At 35.1% G+C, this 26,132-nt stretch overlaps 1 protein-coding gene across 10 annotated transcripts in view; it reads left to right on the top strand.

Annotated features, from left to right (window-relative positions):
• Positions 1–17,433, top strand: part of HYCC1 (hyccin PI4KA lipid kinase complex subunit 1) — an 85,583-nt gene extending 68,150 nt beyond the window's left edge. For 8 of the 10 annotated variants that reach the window (XM_055589996.1, XM_055589991.1, XM_055589995.1 and 5 more), the window contains one exon: positions 12,635–17,433. In XM_055589996.1, coding sequence (XP_055445971.1) covers positions 12,635–13,209 — 575 coding nt within the window. In that variant the 3' untranslated portion in view covers positions 13,210–17,433. Of the gene's footprint in view, positions 1–11,540; positions 11,837–12,634 lie in introns of those variants that run through there. The other 2 variants (XM_055589999.1, XM_055589998.1) reach the window with 2 other exon arrangements.
• Positions 17,434–26,132: the final 8,699 nt, after the last annotated feature.

Below are 26,132 nucleotides of genomic sequence, written 5' to 3'. Positions count from 1 at the left end.
AAAAAGTATCTTTACAGCTAAAACCAATTCATATTGTAGTATGACATTAATTTTGAACATTTTTAATCATTTGCATTCAAAAATTTTTTTATGAACTCTTTTTGAATGTATTTCAGTATTCTCTGAAGCTTCCCAAAGTTAAGAATTTATCTATAATTTATATATGTGTATTAATGGAAAGCATTCTTTTGGAAAATAAAAAATTGCTTTAGCTTTAGCATTTCCACACATTTCAGAACATGTATCTCTTGCCATGACCTTATTATTGTTAAATAACAACCCAAATTTCTAGAGTTATATTTTGGCAATTTCAATTTTTAAATTATTATTATTATTATTAATAGATTTTATTTTTTCAAGAGCAGTTTTAGGTTCACAACAAAATTGAGTGGAAAGTACAGGTTCCTGTATACCCTCTGACCACTACCCTTTATCAACATTCTTTATCCTCCCAACAATCAACACTCCAAGCAAGAGAGATGTTGCAAGGCCCTGTCACTCTAATTTTGATGAGACAGTGATTAAAGAGAATGATTTTTAAAGAAAAGTTAGTTTCTGCTGATGTATTATTTTGGAGAGACATGTTTGACCATAGGCATCTTTGCCTGATTTTCCCCACTCTTTATTTAGTTTCTTTGATATTGTACTGATGAAGCATAACTTAATGTTGTGTTTTCAGACTTTTGAAATTCTGTGTATAAATTTTTGAGAAAGTTTTAATGAATTTATAATTCCATGTCAATACATATGTTTGGAACTAAAATTATAATGTAGAATTGCTGCTTTTGACATTCAAGGGTCATAGTTTCATAATTAATACCTTTATTTATATATATTATTCATTCTTTCAAACATACTGTGTTTTACTTAGTGTGTAATTTTTAAACCTATATTTTTAAGCCACTTACAGATTGAGGGCTATTTAGAAGTCATAATTTGAAAGTAAAATGCAATTAGAGAATGATAATAGCAGAAAAAAGATTTTTAAAAGCATTAAGTAAGGTAAGAGAAGAATGTGAGTAGATTATGACCATAACAAGAATCAAATAAAAATTCCAGTAATAAAGGTAAAACTGTGAAATAATTAATTTTTTAAATTAATAATAAAAATGCAATTTTATTTTCTTAAATATTTATTACTTTTAAAAAACAGAGCTAAAAGAAAAGCTGAAGGTATTTCTTTATAATAATGCTTCTTGTCTATAGTTATTCTTAAATGTTGCTTCTGAAGCTGTTTTCATTGTCTGCCATTTCAGCTATGAGTCCTATTTCTTAAATCCCTGAATAATTCTCTACAATTTATACTTATTTATTTCCTTGTACTTTTCCATTCCTTCTCCTCTTCCAGAGCAAATTTAATTTCTTTTTTTGTGTGTCTGTTTCCCCACCACCACCATTATGATTCACTCTTCCATTTTTTAAAATTATCTATACTTGGAACAATGCAATCAACTTTCCTCCTTTCTTTTAAAATGGTATTGAAATACCCATTCCATAGAAGTCCCCTAACTAAGTTATAGTTGCAAATAATGAGTACTTATAATTTTTGCCAGCTTGTTATCAGCTAAAGTCTTATCTAGTGAAATCCTAATTTTTTATTACTTCCTACCATTTTCCACTAATACATTTGTGATATAAATGAGATAAGTCAGTGAAAAGCATTTTGGTATGTTTTAAAACACTGCATAAAGCCTGATTGTTTATTAATTAAAAACTATTTGCTTTATTTTATTAACTGCACAATAGTATTCTTGATAAGCTTTTATTAGCAAGCTTCCTATTCAAATGATCCTGTGATTGATTAACTCTTTCATTGACTTTCCTCAATTTGAGACAAACGTGTTGAGTTTAAGTATATCAGACAAAAAATATGTGATATATATATGATACAATATGTGATACATATCTGATATAATAGTAACAATCAGTTTAATGATATTTTAAAAATTTCTATAACCCTGAAGTTTAGTACTCTAACTCATATTATCTGACATTTATATCACCATTACAGAAATATATCACATTACAGTAAGGATTTTTTTAGAATGTTGTTTCAATACCTGCTGTTGCATTCCAAATTCACATGTAAATAGAATATATTGAACTTATATTCTAATTTATGTACGATTACAGCTGTTTGCAACAAGTAAGTATAACAGTAAAAGTGATATTTATAGTCTAGATTCTTTCAATTTTGCCCTACTTTTGGTCCTGGCACATGTTAAGTGATTTATTTTTATAATATTGAATTTCATTATTTTGACTTAGGAGATCCAAGAGTACAAAGCTTTAGATAGTAAAACAGAATTGAGGGACTTCCCTGGTGGTCCAGTAGGTAAGACTTCACCTTCCAATGCAGTGGGTGCAGGTTCAAGCCCTGTTCAGGGAGCTAAGATTGCAAATGCCTTGTGGCCAAAAGAAATCCTTCAAAACATAAAACAGAAGCAATATTGAAACAAATTCAATAAAGACTTTAAAAATGGTCAACATCAAAAAAACCTGAAAGAACTATATCTATTTTTAAGTCTTCTTAGTGATATCAAATCAGTACCCTGAGAATTTTAGAGTATTTAGTTAATTATATGGAATGTTTATTATATGGCTTCCCTGGTGGCTCAGAGGATAAATCATCTGCCTGCAATGAGGGAGACCTGGGTTTGATCTCTGGGTTGGGAAGATCCCCTGGAGAAGGAAATGGCAACCCACTCCAGTATTCTTGCCTGGAGAATCCCATGGACAGAGGAGTCTGGTGGGCTACAGTCCACGGGGTCGAAAGAGTCAGACACGACTGACTGACTTCACACACAAACATAGAATGTTTACGTGAAAAATGAAGCACAATACAGTTCACATAGATTGGATCTAAAGAAAGTGAAGTTTCGTGTTGTTACAGCTGCTGTATTGCATTTCCAGCATTAAGTTTCTATTTAAAGGATATTAAGGTATTTAAATGAGTTTAAATTATGCCAGAATTCAAAGATAAACTATGATTATGTTTTTTTAAATGACCAAAAAAATGTGATTCATTTCAATTTGCTCAGCAGTTTAGTACTAACTTATTAGATGAGAAAAGAAGTGGAATAATAGAAAAGATGCAGTTCATGTTGGAAAATAGTTTATTTAAAGCCATTTAGTTTTAAAACCTGGTTATTGATTTTTAAAATGTTAATAAATTTCTATTATATATTAATAAAAATAGGGTAATAACTTTCTAATGAACAAATCTGAATAATTATAAAAGATATACTTTAGTTAAATATCTTTAAAAATTATTTAAAACATTTAAGCTGGTCTTTCTAGATAGTGCAAAAGGTAAATGCCATAAATCTTGGAATGAAACATTTATTTTGTGAATCAGATTTTATGATTTTATGTGTAAATCATTTGGGGAAAAACAAAGTTGCTGATAATTATAAAAGCATTTTGAAAAATGCAGAAATGGTCATTTTAAATTCAAAAGTAGCAAACTTGAACGAATTGGCTATTGGAATTCTGCATTTGCAGTTAGATATTTATAATACTTATGTTTTTATTTTAAAAGTTGTTTATACTTATTAAAGAAATTTAGAAAAGAAATCATTTTGAGACACTCCATTATTTTTATATTCTAAAATGCTATTCGAGGAGCAAACTTTGCTTTCCTGATATAGATGATAAAACATTTGGACCAAAAATAAGCATTTCCTTCTGACCAGACTTAGCATTGCATGAATTTTAACCGACATTTTTGATATTGACCTTTTATTCATGGAAGACAAAATAACATATTGGGCAATATTAGGTGACACAAGGAAAAAGGACATATTAACCAGAGAACTGAAAAACAATTGACATATGTGAAATTAGACTTAAAGAGAAAGATAGTAGTCTTAGAATCCTGGCCAACTTTAGATGAAAACAAAAAAATCTTAACTTATTTCTAGATAAAATAAAGTAATATAATTTTCTATACAGAGAAGTAGGGCATTTAAAATTATTGGTCTTATGAGACAGAAATGGTTGTAAATGATTATGTTCTACATTTTTTTTCTAAGGAGGCCTTATATAATTCTTGTTGTAGTTAAGGAACTAATTTTTTATTTTGTTATTTATTATTGAGCTCTACCTCTTCCCCCCACCTTTTAAGTAGCATTTGGTGCACAATCCAGTACTCTTGCCTGGAAAATCCCATGGACAGAGGTAGGCTGCAGTCCATGAGGTCACTAAGAGTCGGACACGACTGAGCAACTTTACTTTGATTTTTCACTTACACACGTTGGAGAAGGAAATGGCAACCCACTCCAGTATTCTTGCCTGGAGAATCCCAGGGACGGGGGAGCCTGGTGGGCTGCCGTCTATGGGGTTGCACAGAGTCGGACACGACTGAAGCAACTTAGCAGCAGCAGCAGCAGCAGCAGTACATGGAGAAAGAAATAAGATTTTATAGGTAGTTTCGTAGTAGATATTCCTTATTTGTTTTGGGCCTGTCTGGTTATGAGGAACTTTAATCATGAAGGATTCACCTGATCCAGCAGCAGTATTGCATTTCTCACAGAGATTTTTTTTTTAATACTTGAGACTTAATAAAGATGACAGAAAAAGTTACTGAGAGTGATTGAATCCACCTCGATAAGGAGAATTATAAAAACAAGTTAAAGACTTGACTATTCTTTACTTAAGAAATTGGATAATATTTCCTAACCAGTGTGTCCATAAATAAATCGTTGTGGTCCAGACTGTGTTTTTCTGTGTAACCCAGGCTGCTCTCTTCTTATCTGAAAATTCTTCTGGCTTCAGGACTAAGATTACTAAATCTCAGTCTTCATTCATGTCCGTGCTCAGAGTGCAGCACCTTCTTAACTGCCAGCACCTTATTCTGTGGTTCTATGTCAGTGCTCTCCTTTCCTCTAATCTGCCTTGCAAATCTGTGGATTTTTACATTGCTGTTTTTTCTAAACCAGGACACACTTTGTGCTCAATATTTTGTGTAAAATGTGACTTCTTTGATAAAGAATGCTAATAGAGTACCCAAGTAATTTATCTCTATACTTGTCAATAGCTATCTATTGCAGTCAGAACAAAGTCTAAGCTCTAACATTATGGCATAGGTGGCCCTAGTGACACCTTACCTCCCACTGTGACCTCACCTGAAGACCACTCTCACCTTTCCTTCTAACCTTTCAACCCACTAAGACATTTCTACCTTGGGGGCTTTGTAGTAGCAATTGGGGATGTTTGAGCTGAGCTTTGATGATTTTGAAAAGAGTCAGCTTAAACTCTCTTCCTCCAGACTGTTGTGTGCCTGCTAAGACTCTTCAGTTTTGTCTGACTCTTTGCCACGTTATGGACTATAGCCTGCCAGGCTCCTCTGTCCGTGGGATTCTCCAGGCAAATTGAATACTGGAGTGGGTTGCCATGCCCTCCTTCAGGGGATCTTCCTGATCCAGGGATCGAACCTGCATCTATTACTTCTCCTGTGTTGGGAGACAGGTTTTTTACTGCCAGCACCAAGATTATTGTGTAGTCAGTGCTTTTTCATCATTCAGATCTCAGCTCAAACATCCCTTCCTCAAAAAGTTCTTCCCAGACTATCCATCTAAAGTAGACTTTCTTCTTTACTACCCTGCTTACTCTTTTCCATTATTCATGTCTTCATTGTATTTTCCACTATCTAAAATTCTCTTGTTTGCTTTATTCCCATTTGTGAGGGCAGTGTCTTTGTCTGGTTGGCCATTGTATCCCCAGAGTCTAAAACAGTGTCTGGTACATAATAGGGGCTCAGTAAATTGTTGAATGCGTGAATGAGTGGATAAATGATAAATTTATACTGTAGACTGAGCAATTTATTTTTTCCTTATTTTATTGAAAAACAGTACAATAACATGATAGTAAACTGGGTAGAAGAATATTCACTTATAGTCCTGGTACTTAAAAAATTGACATTTTACAGTTTTTTTCCATATGTATATGTATTTTTCATAGTTATATTCTTTAAATTATTTTTTATATTTTGCTTTTTTCAGTTAGGCTTGTCCAGTATTTTCCCAAGTACCCCTAGTGAGTCCCGTTATTTAAATGGCTACATAATATTACATTGAGCTGATATTCCATCATTTACTTAACCATTTCCTTAATATGCTAAATAATTTGTTTCTAACTTTTTGCTATTATAGATAACACTGCAATGAATAGCTTAATGAATATAGAAAACATTTGTCTTCCATTGAATAGAATACATTTTAAACTTTAAACTGACAGGATAGTATGAAATTGTTTAGGTATTTTATGACTTTTAAAATATATCTTATAAAAGAATGTGTATCACTTTCTTCTGGGGTCTACTCTAAAATACTTGTCTTTATTGATGTCAATAATGTATGATACAGATATCTGAGGTAAGATTTTGATTGATTTTGCAAATAAATTTGCAAGTGCCTTAGGGCATAACCAGATTCTTTTTTTTTTTTTCCAGATTCCTTTAGACTTGTGAATCAGTCTGGGTATAGATTTGTATAAATTCTGTGAATAATAAATTGTTCATTTATTTAAATTATCACTTTCAGTAAAAAGGGGAACTATGAAAAAATAAAACCTAAAGCTCGAATGAAGAGTTTCATGAGCAACATAATGGAATAGATATTTGATATTCTAAAACTGTATATGAGAGAAATCACAACTTTTCATAATCAGCTTTAATGATATTTGCAATTTTTTTTACCTTTTTCCCCCTCTCAAAGCCAGAAGACATTTTGTAGGGAGAAATGATGCCCTTAACTCTCCTCATTTCTGTATATGGAGAGAAGGTGACCTATTTATAGAGGTTATACAAATAAAATATTCTCTGAGAAGTTTTTCTTTGGATGTTTTTTGAACTTTTCGAATTATTTGAAGTCAAATGTAAGTATTGTTTTTTATAGGTATAGAACAGTCATGACACATTTTGCATAAAATTTTAAGTTCTGGGCTTTTAAGCAGATTCTATTTTCTTATGCATTTGTATTCCCTTAAAACATCTCCTTTATAGTTTTTTTCAAAAAAGAATAATTCTTAACTATCTATGTTATCCTCTGATAGACTTAAAACTATAGACTTAAAAATAACTTTCTGATGTGAACAATCATTTTACTAAACCTACCTTTAGAGGCAGATACAACACTTTTCTAAAACAAAGAGCCTGTGTTTTTCTTTGCCATCTAAAAATTCTTTTAAGCTATATGTTATTTTTTTGTTTTATCAAGTCAAGTAACACATTCTCACCTTTCTCATGTCTTTTCTGTGTTCTTTCAACTTTATTTAGGGCTTCCCTAGTGGCTCAGCAGTAAAGAATCTGCCTGCAGTGCAGGAGATGTGGATGTGGATTCAATCCCTGGGTTAGGAAAATCCCCTGGAGAAGGAAATGACAACCCACTCCAGTTGGTTTCTTGCCTGGCAATCCCATGGACAGAGCAGCTTGGCGGGCTACAGTCCATGAGGTCGCAAGAGTCAGACATGACTTAGTGACTAAACCACCACCACCACACCTTGATTTATTCTAATAATAATTTCATCTCATAACTGGAGACTCATTCAACTTATCAAACAAATTTTATTGGGCACTTACTTAATGTAAGGTACTTTCCTGGGAACGAGGTATACAGCAGTGACCAAACAAGAATCCCTGACGTATTGGAGCTTCCATCTGGTAGATACGATAAATAAATAATTGTAGGTTAGAAAGTGATGAAGTGCTAAGAAGAAAAAGAAACAAAGTAGGGAAGAGAGTGTATGAAACATGGGTAATATTGAAACTCGATGGGATGATCAGGGGAGATTTCATTGAGAAGGATAGTTTTGAAAAAAGACCTGAAGGAAGTAAGACGGTGAACTATATAGCTATGTGGGGAAGAGTGTTCCAGGCCTAGGGAATAACAAGACCAATAAGTAGTTGTGTGTAGGAGGAGTGGGTCACAGAATTATATAGGGAAGAAGTTGGAGAAATAAGAGAAAGATCATGTAACAGATGTTTGTTTTTTTGTAATTATCTTTCTTTATCCTATAATTGTCCTGAGAAATATACTTCTTTTATTTCTAGGTTTTCTTTCGGTGAATTTACTTTAATAAGCAGTTTAGAAATTTTGTGGTTTTTACCATTTTTGAGTGATAATATACATAAATTGGGGCTTCCCGATTTATTTACTAGTGGTAAAGAATCTGCCAACCAGTACAGGAGATGCAAGAGACGTGGATTTCAATCCCTGGGTGAGCGAAATCTCCTGGAGTAGGAAGTTTTCCAGTATTCCTGCCTGGAAAATTCCATGGACAGAGAAGCCTGGCAGGCTACAGTCCATGAGGCCACAGAGAGTTGGACATGACTGTGTGACTAAGCACACATAAATCTATTAAAGATTTTTGCCTGTGGAAGAACAATATCTCACTTACCACTTGCCATTTAATTAGATGATTTTTAAAAATTAGTATTACTGTTTCTTAGGCTGCAGATCTTTACATTTCCCCAGTAAATGTGATTACTAACCCAACTGCCTCATGCTATTTTATATAATATTCTTGTCATTTCTAGTTTTTCTTGCAAAATTCTAAATTTTCACCATTGCAGCAGCATTTTCGCTGATATCTTTTAAAAAATAAAACCAATTTAAAACATAAATTAACCTTGAAGATTCTGACTTATTTAGGTTTTCTTAGAGATTTATTTTATCTTGCTCTGTGTTCAAAGTAAATTGTTTGCTTTCTATGAAATGACCAGGAATCTAGGCAAATAAGATTTTTTTTAATTAAAAAATGTTTGTCAGAGAATATTTAACTCAAATTGACATTAATGAATTGAAGAGTTAGTATTTATAGTATGTTAGAATGGACATTTGATGTCAACAAAAGATTCTACTGTTTAGGTCCTCCAAACAGTAGTTGTTGTAACTGTTTCTGATTTTCAGTTTCCTTTTCTGTAAATGGGAATCAAAATGCCTGCTTCCAGAGGCACACCAGCACATTGTTTTGAGAATATAATTGAATAATACATGTGAATGCTTTCAAGAAAACTATTAAGTGCCAATCAGTGTGGTAGCTTTGTTTTCTATTCTGTTAGGTCACTTATGGTTATCTTTTAAAGTTTTGTTAAATTTTAGTAATCATTGGCTTTGTTAAAATTTGGATAAGAAACCAATTTATAATTATTTTGGACTAGTAAAATCTAACTGAGGTAAATGCAAGAGGCCACTGCAACTGAGAGTAAAATCAGCATGGCACTTGGTCACTTGGGTGACAACCAAGACTTGTCCATTTACGTTGTAGAAGCAGTTTCACAAAAGATCTATTAACAGGATCATTGCTGCTGCTGCTGCTAAGTCACTTCAGTCGTGTCCGACTCGGTGCGACCCCAGGGATTTTCCAAATCCCATGGATGGAGGAGCCTGGTGGGCTGCCGTCCATAGGGTCGCTGAGCAACTTCACTTTCACTTTTCACTTTCATGCATTGGAGAAGGACATGGCAACCCACTCCGGTGTTCTTGCCTGGAGAATCCCAGGGACGGGGGAGCCTGGTGGGCTGCCGTCTCTGGGGTTGCACAGAGTTGGACACGACTGAAGCGACTTAGCAGCAGCAGCAGCAATGATCCTGTTAATAGATCTTCATTGAAACTGCTTCTACAACATAAATGGACAAGTCTTGGTTGTCATCCAAGTGACCAAGTGCCATGCTGATTTTACTCTCAGTTGCAGTGGCCTCTGGCATTTACTTCAATTAGATTTTACTTGCCCTCACTTTGAAGACAGCTTTTAGCAATGGGGAATGGGCTTATTTAGGAATTCTGTTAGGGAAGCTGAAGCAGCAGTGTGTTAAACATTAATACCTCACTGATATCCTTTAGCCAGTTTAGGAAAGGATTTCATTTAGGGTATATGCAGTCAAAAGTTTGTGAAGCACTGCTGCTGCTGCTAAGTCACTTCAGTCGTGTCCGACTCTGTGTGACCCCAGAGATGGCAGCCCACCAGGCTCCCCCGTCCCTGTGATTCTCCAGGCAAGAACACTGGAGTGGGTTGCCATGTCCTTCTCCAATGCATGAAAGTGAAAAGTGAAAGTGAAGTCGCTCAGCGACCCCATGGACGGCAGCCCACCAGGCTCCTCTGTCCTCCTCTGTCCATGGGGTTTTCCAGGCATGAGTACTGGAGTGGGGTGCCATTGCCTTCTCCGTATGAAGCACTAGGTAATTGGAAAATTAATATGCCAACATATTGATCTACCAGCCTAGGGCAACATGAAGCTTTGAAGACCCTTGGAGGTGCATATTGCTGCTTGGTAATGGAGTACTCAGGGCATCCATCTTTCAGAATTTGCCACACATTGGTCATGTGGGAAATTTATAAAATCCTAATGCCCAGGTCATAGCTCATACTGTTTAAATCAGAATGTTAAGGGTGAAAGCCAGGCATCAGTAGTTCTTCAAGATGCTCAGCAAAGTGGGGACCCATAGGAATATGTGGCTCGGCCTCCATTCTTCTACCTGTTATTGTTTCACATGCTGTAGCACCATTCACAGAGCTCGATGTTCTATCATGAAACATATTTGAAAGTATTGGGTAACATCACTCACTCAGATTTGTGTTCTACATTTTTAAAGAGTGCATACTGTTTTATATAGTCTTATGTTGTTTTGAACTTTAATTTTCATTACCGGTCCATGGTAGATATATTCATGTTATTCTTTTCCATCTGTTACAGATATTTCCTTGACAACTTTAAATGAACCATGGCTTTGTGATTTGAGACACAAAACAATGTCTATAAGTTTTAACTATTTAGGAGTTTCATTGTTTCAATTACAGATTACCATTTTCAGGATAACGGACCAACAGCCACTTTGATTTTACAAATCCATTTTTATTTATTTCCAGTTTAGTAATGAATTGTTACAAGTTAGCCTAAATTTATGGAATTAGTATGTCTGAAGGAATAGACTTTAATTATATCACACCTGCATTAATATTTACTAATATACAAGATGATTGGTGTGTGAAACAAAAACTATACCTATAGTACTAACCATGATATAAGTGAATAAGCATTTTTCCAACGTCATGGTTTATTAAAGCAGACTTAGTGTAATCTAATTAAAAATAATTATGCAAGGAGAATTCCTAAATGGCTTGGTTCCTCATGTTGACAGGAAGGAACTAGAGTTTTGGCTGTAAATCCTTGAAAACTTGCGTAAGGCTTGACATAAGTTCAAGTGGTCACAATATTATCTTAAAATAGTAAAAATTCTATTTTAAGTTATAAAAAAATTTCTGTTTCACAGTCCATGTCAAATGTGTGTGTGAAAAAATACAGAACATAAAATGATGCTCTGAGTTTTTTCATTGTCATTTGAAATTAAAGAACACGACCCCATTTCTCCAGTACTGTCAGAGTATTGTAAATTATGGGAGTTCCATCAGGGCATATATTTGGCTTAATACTTAACATTCAGTCGTCCAATTTTTGTTTTGGATCGTTTGCTTTTCTTGCTTTGCATTTTTGTTTTGTTTTGTTTTCAGCCATCATTTTGTCTTATCATCTTCAATTCTAGAGCAACCTGACAACAATAATGATACTACTGAATTGGGCATCCTTGTCATTCCTGAGATTAGTGTCACAAATGTGGCCGGAGAGAGAACCGGGAATGGGGAAAAAGGCAGAACACTAGGAGAGATTGATGCCCAGCATATACAGGGTGTACAGGAAACAGCCACAGATCCTAGAACTGAGAGCAAAGGCTTGCCAGAGATCAGGAGGCAAAAATCTGTAAGAAAAATGATGGAGGATGGAATAAACTCACCTGGCAGAGTGCAGTTTTAGCAGAGCACTTTATAGCTGCACTCCAAGGTATCTCATGGCAAAGGGTCACTGCTGCATGTTTTAGGCAACAGTTGCACAGCCACAAAAATTTTGCATGTCATCTAATCTAAATGCATGAATTATGTACTACAGTTTCTCAATGACTTAATGCTCTTTGGAATGGTCATATCTATACTGTCTCTGAGTAAATTGTTATGAAAATGAGGCAGAAAATGGCTTCCAGAATAATTTACTGCTTGTGTTTTGAGATCTAAAATTACTTTTTTATCCTTGTATTTTTGCCATCTTTGATATAGAAGATAATGTATAAAGAATTTTAACAAGTTCGTGGTTATATTTATGGTCTATATATTTTTCTTTTAGTAAGAAAATCTAGAATATGCAGTGCAACCTTAAAAAAAAGTCTTTAAACTATTTTAATAACTTTTTTTTTTAAGGGTCTTGGTATAATCTTTGACTTTACACTGCTTTGCTATTAGGGGAGAGTTTACCCCCTAGTTTTACTGTGTGGTATTTTTCTAATTGTCTCTGATCTTTGCATGAATAGTAAGAAAACTTTTCTAAAAACACAGTGGGGTGTGGCTTATGGCATGCTTTTTTATTTAATATACTTTAAATTATTCTAATTTTAATGATAAACTATTGAAATTTTATAGAATGTTTTGATTTATCCTTTGATTTTGGTCAGTAGTCTGTTGCTTTACATATTATGCTAAAATTATTCTAAAATTTATTTAAAGTATATTTGATTTGGTATTAATCATGAAAAAAAAGAATTACTGAAAATGTTTAATATTAATTAATCCTTGTTATTTCTTTGTTTAGAAAATACAGAATTAACAGGTCAAGAAGAACTGATGGAGATATCCGAAGTTGACGAGGGATTTTATTCCAGGGCTGCCTCTAGTACCAGCCAATCGGGTTTATCAAACATTAGTCAAAATTGTAGTAACAAGACAAGTATAGGAAAGACTCAGAGACGGTCCGGAGGAAACAAAACTGGAGGAAAAGAGAAAGAAACTACAGGGGAGTCTTGCAAAGATCACTTTGTTCGAAAACAAACGCAGAGAGCCCAAAGTGAGAATCTTGAGCTTCTCTCCTTAAAGAGACTTACGCTGACAACCAGCCAATCTCTGCCTAAACCTTGCAGTCATGGTTTGGCTAAGACTGCCACCAGTGTTTTCAGTAAATCCTTTGAACAAGTCAGTGGTGTCTCAGTCCCGCATAACCCGTCATCTGCTGTCGGCTGTGGGGCTGGGACAGATGCCAATAGGTTTTCTGCTTGTAGTCTCCAAGAAGAAAAGCTGATATACACTTCTGAAAGGACTGAACTTCCAATGAAGCATCAAGCAGGTCAGCAGAGACCTCCTAGTATTAGCATTACTTTGTCCACAGATTAATTTGTAAGGGTTTCCTCATGTAAGCAGTGAATCTGGAAATACAACTTGGCTTCTTCACGCAAGTTCCCAGGGTCGTCTTTCATCCCAGCTCCTGACGGGAGCCCTAATGTCTTAAATTCTGATGGCTGCCTTGACTTAATGAAGGGAATAATGTCTAGGTTGTAGTAAGTTGAAATATGTTTTTGCTATTTCTTGGGTTGTATTTTTTCCCCTTGGCTTGAGTCTTTTTTTTTTTTTTTTTAATCTTGTTTCTGTTGCCCTAAGATTGACATTGTGATAGTATATTTTGACAGATTGTGTGATCAGGTTGGTTACATCTCCTGTAAGGTTGTGAATCTTTTTCTTTAATAACTCCTATTTTGGTAGCTATATGTTTGGGCTTCAATGTAAAGGGAATCCATGTATGGAAACTGTTTTTTCAAGAATGAGGCTAGGTACAACTCCAAGAATTTTACAGCTGGCTGTTTAAGAAGCCACTCTGAAAAACAGGCATGTGAAAAAACAAAAATGATTCCTATGAAAAGTGCCTGATAAAAATGTTTGTAGCCAGATCATCTTGAAGATTAGTAGAACAGTAATATAAAGCACTGGAAAATGCCTCAAAACTCAGTACCCTAAAATATTATGTGATTCCAGGGAAAGGGAAGAGAAATTGCCGTCATTTATTTGGAACATTTTATATCAAAAATCAGGTTGCAAGTAGATGTGTTATTTTAAAGTGTTTGATCTGGATTTAGCAGGTGAAAATCCTTTTCAGTTCTTAAGGTGTAATAGGCCATAAAGCTGGCTTACCCTGCTGCTGGATTTTGGAAATACTGCTTAGTTTGGATTCCCATAATTGAGAGCGCACATCATTGAAAACTTCACTGTAAATTTTGTACCTCAGCTCTAAAGATAGCAGTGTTCACCATATTGAATGGTTTGTCTACAAATGAAGGAAATTAGGTAAATTTTTCATCTATTAAATATCATTGAAAGAAAATAAAAATAGTGAAACATGGACTAAAGACATTTATGTACTAACTAATTTAGGTCATTTATGTTTGTGTTCTTAAATTTAAATTTTTAAATATGAAAAATATTGAATGTGTTTCTTGTTTTTTGAACAGGCCTATGTTAAATGTTCTTGTTAAGATACGAAGAATAATCAGTATAGTTGCCCCCAGCCAAAAAAAAAAAAAAACAAAAAGCTAATTTAACAGAAGCTGAACAAACTTGTATGTAGCTATAGAGGATCATGTGACCTCCAGATGGATGTGAAAATTTTGATATTTGCTAGTGGTGGTAATTTCAGCTATGGTGAGGTTCCTTTTAAATCAAGTAGGCTTAGTAATAATCTAGGGTAAGAGAGAAAAAAGCAGGGTTGAGAATGAGAGAGTAAGTTTACTGGGGAGGAAGACCTAGGAAGCTGTCCCTTTTTCAGTGGTTAGTACACAGTTTTCCTTATTCATAGTCCTTAGCTATAGCCACACAGAGAAAATGCTAGTTTTCATCTTGTACCTGTTTATGCAGAGCTCAAATATGTGAAAAAGTTGTATGTCTTGAAGACTGCTAAAGTATTTACAGTATGAATACAGTTTTGACTGTAACTACTTTGGCTGTTGTTTTAAATCTAATTTTTCAAAAATCATTAACTAGTTTTCATTGAGTAATCCTAAATAAAATATGGTTTTTAACATAAGTGAACTTGATATTTTTAGTTCCAGTGGTAGAAGTGAAGCAAGATCTATTGGCATACGTTATAGTTAAAAAAAAAAAAGTCAAGTCAACCGGACAGTGAAAGCTGACAAAGTATTAATGTACTGAGAATCCTGTGTTCAATTTAAATCCTGTGTACAATCACTGTGAATTTCCTGTTGTCCTTTTGTAATTCTTGAACAAAGAATTTTTCCTAGGCATAGCTGCTAACAATCTTAATAGTCTTTAATAGTCTTAAGAACTAATTTAAAAGATGGCATTGGAAGCAAGTTAAGGTGCTTAGGAAATGTAGAAGGTTTTTGGGAAACATTAGTTTGAGGACACATTAGCCAGCACAAATAAGAGATCAGGTTTTAATGTTCAGCTGTTGTAATGGAACCTCATTTTGGTATTATTCTAGATCATTGTGGTCTGAGGAGCAGTAAGGAGCATTGGCATCACCTGGCAGAATTTCAGAGCCACCTTAGATCTACTGAATCATAACCTGCCTTTTAATAAGATCTCAAGTGATTATTATGCACATTAAAGTTTGAGAAGACAGTATCAAAGTGCAAACAAATTACTTACCTAATATTTAGAATTCTCAGTGGTCTCACAACCCTAGATCAAATATGTTGGATACTATAATCTTCACTGTTTTTAACAGCTAATTAATTTTTTATAGTGTTGACTCACTTAAGTCCCCTAATTCTAAATCTTTAATGAATCCCATTTGTTTTTACAATAAAAATGGTTAATATTTTGTATTTTTTTGATAACTAAAAATGGAATCAGAGCTCTACAGTTTTAAGTATGAAAGGAGTACCACCCTTTTACACAGTGCACAGCAAATCTGCATGTGTTTATTCTTTTAAAAACCCTGAAGGATTACTCAAAGGAATGGTTCTGAATTTTTGCTCCAAGTAATTTGCACCAGTTGATTTTCTGGAATGTGGGATTATATGGAGTTGTGTTAACGAGAAAATTCTTTTGTAGTATCTTTGATGCTATTTCAAGTAAGGATTATACATTTGAAGATTTTTATAGCAATTATAAATACTGGGTAATGCTAACTAACAATTGTAATTGTCTCTACTAGTCTTGTCCCTCTTACTTTTCCAAATTTGAAAGTTGGGGGGGCTTTTGTAGGTCATTTTCTTCTGAAGATGCTGACGTGACCATTTGGTCACAGACCTCTATATATTCAGAGTAATATCTTTTATCACAAGAAGGAGTCCGCACAAAATTGGGGCCTTGTGCCCCATAGCTCAGAGGATCTCAGTAGACCCTGTAGTCCCATTCCACATTTTAAACCTCTAAAAGATTCTTCGAATTACCCAACCTCTCACTCTTCAAATACCCAACTACCTAGGATATTCTAGTGAAGCTGGATGCCAGATTTTGCCTTTTGGAATCCAAGTGGAGAGAGAAACAAAGACTTAAGGGGAGTGTCTAGGGCAGGTGAGCACCCTGGAATCCCTTGTTATACCACCATGGAGCTTTTAAAGGCAACTCTGTAGATTTGAAGAGTAGAAATTCTTAGTCCTTAAATGATTTCAGTGGTTTTGAAAAAGCGGTATTTCATTGTTCTCTTCAATTATGAAGTAACTGCTTAGCGAAGATTATTCATTTAAAGACAAAAGAGTTGAAATAAAGGGAAATAAAAATTTTAAACCAAAATAGATAAAAATGATCCCATTTTTAGGGGATTTTGCCTGTTTGGAAGAATAAAATTAAAGTGTTGATACCTTTACATTTAAATTTTAAAGAAAAATACACTCAGACTTAATTTTCAGCAAATATTTAAAATAAGGCTATTTAACATTTGAGTCTATAGGCACTGTAAGTCTACACTTTATTAAAGGGAAGCACATCAAGAAAATATGTATGTTAAATAATGTAACTGCAAAAAAAATTTTTTGAAAAGCCATTTAAAAAGAATAATTTGATGGGTACTTAAGCATTGTAGATAAAAATTAGTGTATTAATAGTGTCTTCCCAATCTTTGGATAAAAAAATTAACTCTGTAGTCCTTTGATTAGCATGAATTTATACTTTTAGATTAATTGCTTAGTAAAATTATATATAATGCTTTGAGTTATTCACATTTATATTTAATATTGATAAATTCTTCATCAGAGAATATAAGTATGTTGTCTTCTGTATTTTGTAACTTGTGCATATCTAAAGAGACTAACAGTGAACATTTTAGAAGATGCTTTTGTGTTTTTTAATAGTAGAGTTCTAGAGTATTAATGTCTTGATATAAAGTTTCTACTAGTAAACTCAAGATCTTGTTTCACATACTGTTATTGTGTACCTCTAATCTTTACTTCTAAGTACGTAGTGATACTAATCTTTTCATAGTAAATATACTTGTGTCTAATTGTATTCCTAGAGTTTACATTCCTAAAGAATAAATTATGACTTTGGATATTTTTATGTGCTCCCTACCTTTTTAAGGTTATGGAAATAAACTGGAGTTTAGTTTTTTGACGTTTTGTATATTTTTGCAATTGTTCTCCATATATAATACTTTTTACAAAAGTGCTGCCTCTTGTTTTATTGAAATAAAAACAGAAAAAAATATTTTTTCCAGATCACTTTACTCATTAAAAAACCATCATAAAATTTTGCAAAAGTCATGTGGAGGAAGAAATTAAAGGAGAAGACTTAGGTGAGTTGAGTCATTGAGAGCTTTTGGGAGTAAGCCATAGGACAATGACATTTCATTCTTGGCTTTATGTTTTACATGGCCTATGGATGAGATGTGTGACAAATTCATTAGTATTCATCAAAAAGAAGATGAGCTCCATGAGTCATGCACCACTGACATTTGTCATACCAAGAGTACAGGCAACTTTAGATTAACAATGCTTTGCCCTTTTATCTGTTGTATGAGTCTTGATCTCTTGAATGCAGAGATTATATGCCTCTAGGATAGGACTTTGTGCATTGTAGATATTGAGACACTTAATGAATATGTGAGTTAGGTTGACGTTAGTGTTGGGAAAGAATCAAGGACAAGTTCTCCAATGTATTATATTACAGTAAAATTTTAAAATTCCATTTACTGACTCTAGGAAATCTCCATGACATTACCTTGAATAGTATTACTGTGTGTGCTTAGAAACAAAACCCTCTTAGAAACTTGAAAAAAAAGTCGTGTTTTATAGTTGATTATATATTTGGATAATTCCACTTCATCTAAGGAACTGAATAATTTTGGAAGTATTTTCTAAACTACTATTAGAGGAGCATTCACAGAGAACAAGAGAAGTGATTTTTGTAAATCACATGTTAACCCTATGGAAGAGAAACTCATCTAGTGACTAAACAATCACCATAAATAGTTGACTCACTTCATAGAATCTGTAATACCAGCATAATTATTTTATGATTATTAAGAAAGGCTTTGACAGATAATTCTAGTCACTTGGTAATTTCCCTTGTATTGTTACTGTGGTAGTAGTAATAGCTAATATTTGTAATTAAATAGACATGCCTTATGATCCAGCAATCCCACTGCTGGGCATACACACTGAGAAAACCAGAAGGGAAAGAGACACGAGTACCCCAGTGTTCATCGCAGCACTGTTTATAATAGCCAGGACATGGAAGCAACCTAGATGTCCATCAGCAGATGAGTGGATAAGAAAGCTGTGGTACATATACACAATGGAGTATTATTCAGCCATTAAAAAGAATACATTTGAATCAGTTCTAATGAGGTGGATGAAACTGGAGCCTATTATACAGAGTGAAGTAAGCCAGAAAGAAAAACACCAATACAGTATACTAACGCATATATATGGAATTTAGAAAGATGGTAACAATAACCCTGTGTACGAGACAGCAGAAGAGACACTGATGTATAGAACAGTCTTATGGACTCTGTGGGAGAGGGAGAGGGTGGGAAGATTTGGGAGAATGGCATTGAAACATGTAAAATATCAGGTATGAAATGAGTTGCCAGTCCAGGTTCGATGCACGATACTGGATGCTTGGGGCAGGTGCACTGGGACGACCCAGAGGGATGGAATGGGGAGGGAGGAGGGAGGAGGGTTCAGGATGGGGAACACATGTATACCTGTGGCGGATTCATTTTGATATTTGGCAAATCTAATACAGTTATATTAAGTTTAAAAATAAAATAAAATAAAAAAAAAATCAAAAAAAAAAAAGCAGATGTACTGACCACTAGAAAAAAAAAAAAAAAGCAGATTGTTGGGGGCACTTATTAAAACTGCAGAGCAGGTGAATGAAAGATATCAGTATTATTTTTCTGCTTTCATGTCACTGTGGGGACTACATACTAAATTTATTCTTATATAGTTCAAGAATAAAAAGTTCTTTATAATAAAAAAAAAATAAATAAAATAAAATTGTGATCTCATTTAATCTTCAAAACATTCCTATAAAATGATTAGAATCCCCATTTTAAAAAGAGGAAACTGAAGCTCTCAAAAGGGCAGATGACTTGCCCAAAGTCACAGAGCTGCTGGGTGGAAAGCTAGGTCTTGTGACTCATTTTTCTATCACCTGGTAAAAGAAGATACTAAGTGATACTATATAACAGACATATTATATATTTGATATTCATTCATTCCATAAGTGACAGTTAAGTTTTAAGGTGAAAATAAAAGTTTTCTAAAAATAAATTATGATCCTTTTTGTAGAACTTTAGGTAATTGTGTTTCCTTCAGTGGTAAACTGAATGCTAGTCAGTCAGATATTAAAAACATAGTAAAATATAAATTAAGATTTTGTTTATTTTTTTACCTGTCAAATAAGGATTTAAAAGATTGAGACTAGAATTGGTATAGGAGTTGGGAAATTTAAGTCCATTGGCAGGACTTAAATTGGTACAACTAAAATAATAAGCAACTCAGCAGGATCTATCAAACTTTAAACTGCATATGTCTTCTGAGCTAGCAACCCCACTCTTCTATGTTTATTTTTCTATATTTTTTGGAAATTTTAGTATAAATGTGTAAAGGTATTCATTGCAGCATTGCCTGTAATAGCAAAAAAAAAAAAAATCAGTCTAAATAATCATTAATAGAGGACTGGATAAATTATGGTGCATACATACATATAGTGGAAAATGATGTAGCTGTGAAAAACAATGCAGATTTGTATGTGATGATTCAGAAAGATTATTTAATTATAATGTTCCATGGGAAAAAATGTCATAGAACAATTTCATTTTTAGAAGACTTGTGTAGAACATTTAATATGGATATGTATGTATTTATATATACATACATGTACATATGTACAGCACATGTGTGTTTGCTGGTATGTGGGGAGAAAAGCATTATTTCTGTAAGTGTGATCTAATGGTAGCCTGCATCAGGGAAAAAATGGTGCTTTTAAAAATAGAGATTCTCAGACCTTGTGCTGAAACCTCTAAATCAGAATCATGGAGTGAAGCATGGAAACCTTTATTTCTAACAAGTTCCTCAGCTGATTCTTTTGTGTGTGTGTGTGTGTGTAATAAAGTTTTATTAAAGTATAAAGGAGATAGAGAAAGCTTCTGACATAGGCATCAGAAGGGGGCAGAAAGAGTACCCCCCTCAGCTGATTCTTATTTAACCTTAACGTTTGGTCTACTAGCTAACAGCAGTGAATTGATTATCTTTCTGCTATTAGTCTGTAGTTAGGAAAAACAAATATTTTAAAACGTTAATTGTTAAATTGAGGTGTAGTTTACACATAATATTAAGTTAGTTTCAGGTATACAACATAATGGTTGAATATTTGTATATACTGCAAAATGATCACCAAAGGTAAGTCTGGTTAACATTCATCACAATAGATAGTTTCTTCTTTTGTGATGAGAACTTTTAAGATTTACTCTCTTAGCAATTTTCAAATAAGCAATGCAGTATTAACTACAGTGATCATGCTGTACATTACATCCTCATGACTTTTATAACTGCAAGCTTATAACTTTTGACTCCCTTCACCTGTTTTACCACCTCTCCACCCCTGCCTCTGACTTATTTCACTTAATATAATGCCCCTAGTATCCAACCATGTTATCACAAATGACAAGTTTTTCAGCTTTTCTATGACTGGATGATATTCCTATGCACACGTGTGTGTGTGTGTGTGTAGTATATACCTCATTTTCTTTATCCATTCATCTATTAATGGACACTTAGGTTGTTTCAGAAAGGACAAATTTCTTGAACAGATCTTGTGTTCTAGATGAGGCTTCCCCTAAGATAAAGCCAGTTAACATTGATTAACAGTATTAACATAGACCTGTTAGTGAAAAGTAAATTGGCCTGACATAGAAAAATGATTCTTTTGTATCAGTTCAGTTCAGTCGCTCAGTCGTGTCCGACTCTTTGCGACCCCATGAATCGCAGCACGCCAGGCCTCCCTGTCCATCACCAACTCCCAGAGTTCACTCAGACTCACGTCCATCGAGTCTGTGATGCCATCCAGCCATCTCATCCTCTGTCGTCCCCTTCTCCTCCTGCCCCCAATCCCTCCCAGCATCAGAGTCTTTTCCAATGAGTCAACTCTTCACATGAGGTGTCCAAAGTACTGGAGTTTCAGCTTCAGCATCATTCCTTCCAATGAACACCCAGGACTGATCTCCTTTAGAATGGACTGGTTGATCTCCTTGAAGTCCAAGGGAATTTCAAGAGTCTTCTCCAACACCACAGTTCAAAAGCATCAATTCTTCGGCACTCAGCCTTCTTCACAGTCCAACTCTCACATCCATACATGACCACTGGAAAAACCATAGCCTTGACTAGACGGACCTTTGTTGGCAAAGTAATGTCTCTGCTTTTTAATATGCTATCTAGGTTGGTCATAACTTTCCTTCCAAGGAGTAAGCGTCTTTTAATTTCATGGCTGCAATCACAATCTGCAGTGATTTTGGAGCCCAAAAAATAAAGTCTGACACTGTTTCCACTGTTTTCCCATCTATTTCCCATTAAGTGATGGGACCAGATGCCATGATCTTCGTTTTCTGAATAGTACATGCCAATTAAATGAGACATCCTTAAAAACAAAAAAACAAATTTTGTTATTGTTGGACTCTATCATCTGATGACCTAATAAAACAAAATTAAGTACTGAAACTTATTGCAGTAAGACATCACACCCACCATCTTCATAAACTTACCTGTGTCTCAGAACCAGAAAATTAGCCATTTGTTGAGTTTGGGGCTCCCCATGGACAGAGGAGCCTGGTGGGCTACAGCCTATGGGGTCACAAAGAGATGAATACGATTGAAGCAACTTAGCACACATGCTATCCTAAAAAGCCAAAGGGTCATGAAATTCTCCCTCTTTGTTCCAGAAGCCGAAATCCATGCAAACAAGCTTGTTGCATGCTTACTATTAATACATTAGCTTTGCCATGAAAAGTTAGCAGGTGTAGTCTTTGATTAAATTAAACCTCAGGTACTCAAAAGTGAAGTCTAAACAGGTAAGCCCTAATTGAGTAGCTACTTTAAAATGATAAAATATAAATACTAACATGAAAAAATGAGAGCAACATAATTTCTGTTGACTTGCAGATATTTTTCTGAGTGAACATACTTCGGAGAGAACAGGCATACCTCTGAAATATTTTATTATAGTAACTCACTAGAAGTTAGCCAAAATTAGTTGGCTAGGAAAGCAACAGGAAAATGTAATGATATATTTTATTTCCCAAAGTGATTTGATTGCTTTGGGACCTGTGCACAAATGGTTGAAGGCATATCTGTCAAAACAGGGAATTGATTGGATTTGGTAAAGTTAACGAAATGGTTTAGGATTGGTAGACACAGCAAACAAGGGCCTTGAAGAGTCTTCATAAGTAAAACTGTTGTTTGATACCCCAGCTCTTTGCCAGGTAGGCAGATCATTGTCTCCATCCCATAGGAAGTTACTTATGTAAGCAAAAACTTAGATTGTTGCTGTCTTTTGGTTTGTTTTGTTTATCACCTTTCCTGGGCAAAGGTTTATTGGAATAAACAATTAACTCATATTGACTAGATGGGCTATAGTCTTATCTAAGCCATATTGACACTGATGGTTTCAGGTCTGTTTTCCTCTCCCCTTTCAAAGACTGTAAGTCAGTACTATGAATATAGTGTATTGACATGTCTTTAATGACTTCTTAGGGTTCTACAGAAGCTCTCAGAGATTTCTTCTGAAGTTACATGGTCAACCTAGGGGATAAAATGTTAGGCTTTGTCACTCCTCCTGGCAGACTGGACTCTTAGTAGTGGCAGTAATCAGGATAGCCTTGGTGAAAGGAAGGCCATATTGTTGAGGTCCATATATATACCCTTCATGCTTCCAGTAGAGCCACTTTGTTCATAAGCTGATAGAACAAGAAATCGGATATGAAAGAAAGATCAACTGACACCCTCAGAATTATCTTGACCATCTGATTACTTAGCATCTCCTTCAAATGGGGCCTTGGTTGAGTATTTATGTAGGAAAGAAATATTCCTACAATCTGAGCCCACTGGGACAAGTCCGACCATAATTTTAATGCCTAATTATTATCACTCATCCTCTAAACTTGTTACTTTCATGTCCACCTCCTGGCCAACTATGGGTCATAAAATGGGGGCAGATCTGCACCTTGGGATATCTTTACCAGCTGTGAAGAACAGATAAGAAATACTGCTCAGATTTATTCTCCCTGTAAAGAGTTCCTCTCCTAACTGTCCCCCACCACCGTTGCTGAGTGGGGCTGTGGTGCCACAGTTACCTCTAACTCGTCCCAGCATACTGTGCAGTAGTGCTCTATAGGTTTGATCCCTGGGTTGGGAAGATCCCCTGGAGAAAGAAATCACAACCCTCTCCAGTATTCTTGCCTGGAGAATCCCATGGACAGAGGAACCTGTCTGGCTACAGTCCATGGGGTTGAACAGAATTGGACACAACTGAAGCGACTTAGCATGCATGCACACAGCATGTAGACCATTTTAAGGCTCAGAAATTCACTAAAAGGACTTACAGAACTCACTAGAAGCTGTTCAACTCATAGTTTATTACCGGAAAAGGATACAGGTTATCTTCATCTGTATCTAATCTTCTGAAAGGGCATGGGGCAGAGTCCAAGAGAATTCCACGTGTGGGATTTTCAGTTGTCCTCTCCTAGTGGAGTCCTGGATAACACCAGCTTCTCCAAGTATGATGTATGACAACACAGATGGAGTGCTGCCAACCAGGGAAGCCATACCTGAGCCTTGGTATGGTGATTTTATTAGGGCTCAGTCATGGAGATGTGTTGGACCACTACCATGACTAACTTCTAGTCTCCAGTCCCTCTGCAAGCCAAGCTGATGATGCATGGACAGAAGCTCCTACCCAAAATCTTTCTATTAGCCTGTCAGTGTGGTCCAAGGCGCCCAGGTAAACAAAGACACTCATTAAGCACGGCATTCCACTGGCTTAGATATCACCTCCCAGCAGCTCAGGGCAAAAACCAGACCTCTTTTGTGGGTGAGATCAATTCTTTACTACCCAAGGCATGAAGATTGGATTCTGGCTGGGGTACAAAATGTATTTGAAACTGAAAATGTGGCTAGTGGCAGAAAAGAGAATCACTGATACAGTGACAGTGGAGAAGGAGTTAAAGTCATTAGCAGAAGATATAGACCTAAGACATGCATGGAATTAACCAGCAGGTTTAGGGAATGTGGTTTTTATCATTACTTCCCTCCACATTGTACCAGGAGGACCACAATAAGATGTAACAAAACCAAAATCATAAGGAAAAAAAAAAAAAACAAAAATAAAAAAACAGAGCCAAGTTGTGTCTGTGTCCTGGAGCATTGGGGTATGCATTTCCAACAGTGCCACACCAGAATAACTAACCAAGGAAAGCTGCTTAAATTGAGTACGCAATGGAAGTCACAGCAAAGAGGAAACTATGGTTATTAAGGCTCTTGTTATCTAATGAAAAAAACCAAATTCTCCAAAAGAAATTTGTCAAATGGACCTTTCTGCTACTCCATTGTACACTAATCTGCCTGACTCATTTCCCACTTTTCATTACTTAGAATATTTTAAATTATTTCCACTTTAAATTATTAAAAACAAAATTACAGACTCAAAATTTGGGAGCAAGAATGATCTTAAAACTCCTTTAAGTCCACATTTTATCTTAAGGATAGCCCCCTCCACACACCGCCCCCCCCCCTCCCCCCAGTGGAGAAGGAAATGGCAATCCACTCTAGTGTTCTTGCCTGGAAAATCCCAGGGACGGCGGAGCCTGGCGGGCTGCCATCTATGGGGTAGCACAAAGTCGGACACGACTGAAGCTACTTAGCAGTAGCAGTAGCAGCCCCCCAAACTGCCTGCATGAGAACTTTTCTGGACTGATTTCTCAGCCACATCAAAGCAATTTTGGTTCAGTTGATGAGACATGTGGAGCACAGAAATCTGCATTTTAATAAGCAAGCACAGCCCTTTGTATCTACTTTGCCTTCTCCAGAATGTTTTGCGTACACAATGATTTCCTCACAATGATTTGTTTAGATTAACTGCAGGAAAACTTTTGTTTCAATGATGTGTCTTAACACCTAGAAAGCCCTCAATAAATATTTTTCAAGTAGTCTTTGATTCTCCTGTTCCAACATATCAGCTAGATTCAAGAGTTTAACTGGAGAGATTGAGGGTTCTCTGTGCTGAGGATACGTGGAGGAAACGAGGGTTATAGGGCAGCCTCAGCCAGTTGTGAGCTAGGTGTCTCTATGGAATGATTTTTTTTTGTTATTTTTAATCTTTGTTTCATAATAAAGGTGTTTTTTTTTTTTTTTTAAATCCAGGCTTATCCTACCTGAACTAATTAACAATAAGTAAGGAGAAAAGGAAATTTTCCCCACCTCTCCTAAACATCTTATTCTTTGATGGAAATTGGACCAACCTTGGTCAGGTGTATTACTTGCACACAGAATGTGAGAACCATGGGTTTTAGCCAAACCATCACACATAGTTAGAGCAACAAAATCAAGACCAGTTAAATGATTTCTCCAAGGTAGTATCAATACTTTGAACATACGGGTTTAAATTATTTCTTCTATAGTCCCCTAAGTGGAATTACCAATTTAAAGACATTAATTCTTTAATGGCCCATTGCTAGGTAGATTTTCTGAACAATCAAATAAAAATTGCACTGCTGCAAATTATGTATTACTCTCCCTGCCCTCCAAGCCCAACTGCCACCAACCAGTGCTTCTAATTTTGAGTCTTAATTTATTTAAAAGTTTTAA

Source organism: Bubalus kerabau, chromosome 8 (genome assembly GCF_029407905.1).
Source record: "Bubalus kerabau isolate K-KA32 ecotype Philippines breed swamp buffalo chromosome 8, PCC_UOA_SB_1v2, whole genome shotgun sequence".
Taxonomy (NCBI): domain Eukaryota; kingdom Metazoa; phylum Chordata; class Mammalia; order Artiodactyla; family Bovidae; genus Bubalus; species Bubalus kerabau.
The sequence above is the reverse complement of the archived record's forward strand: the minus strand, read 5'-3'. Positions and strand labels throughout refer to the sequence as shown.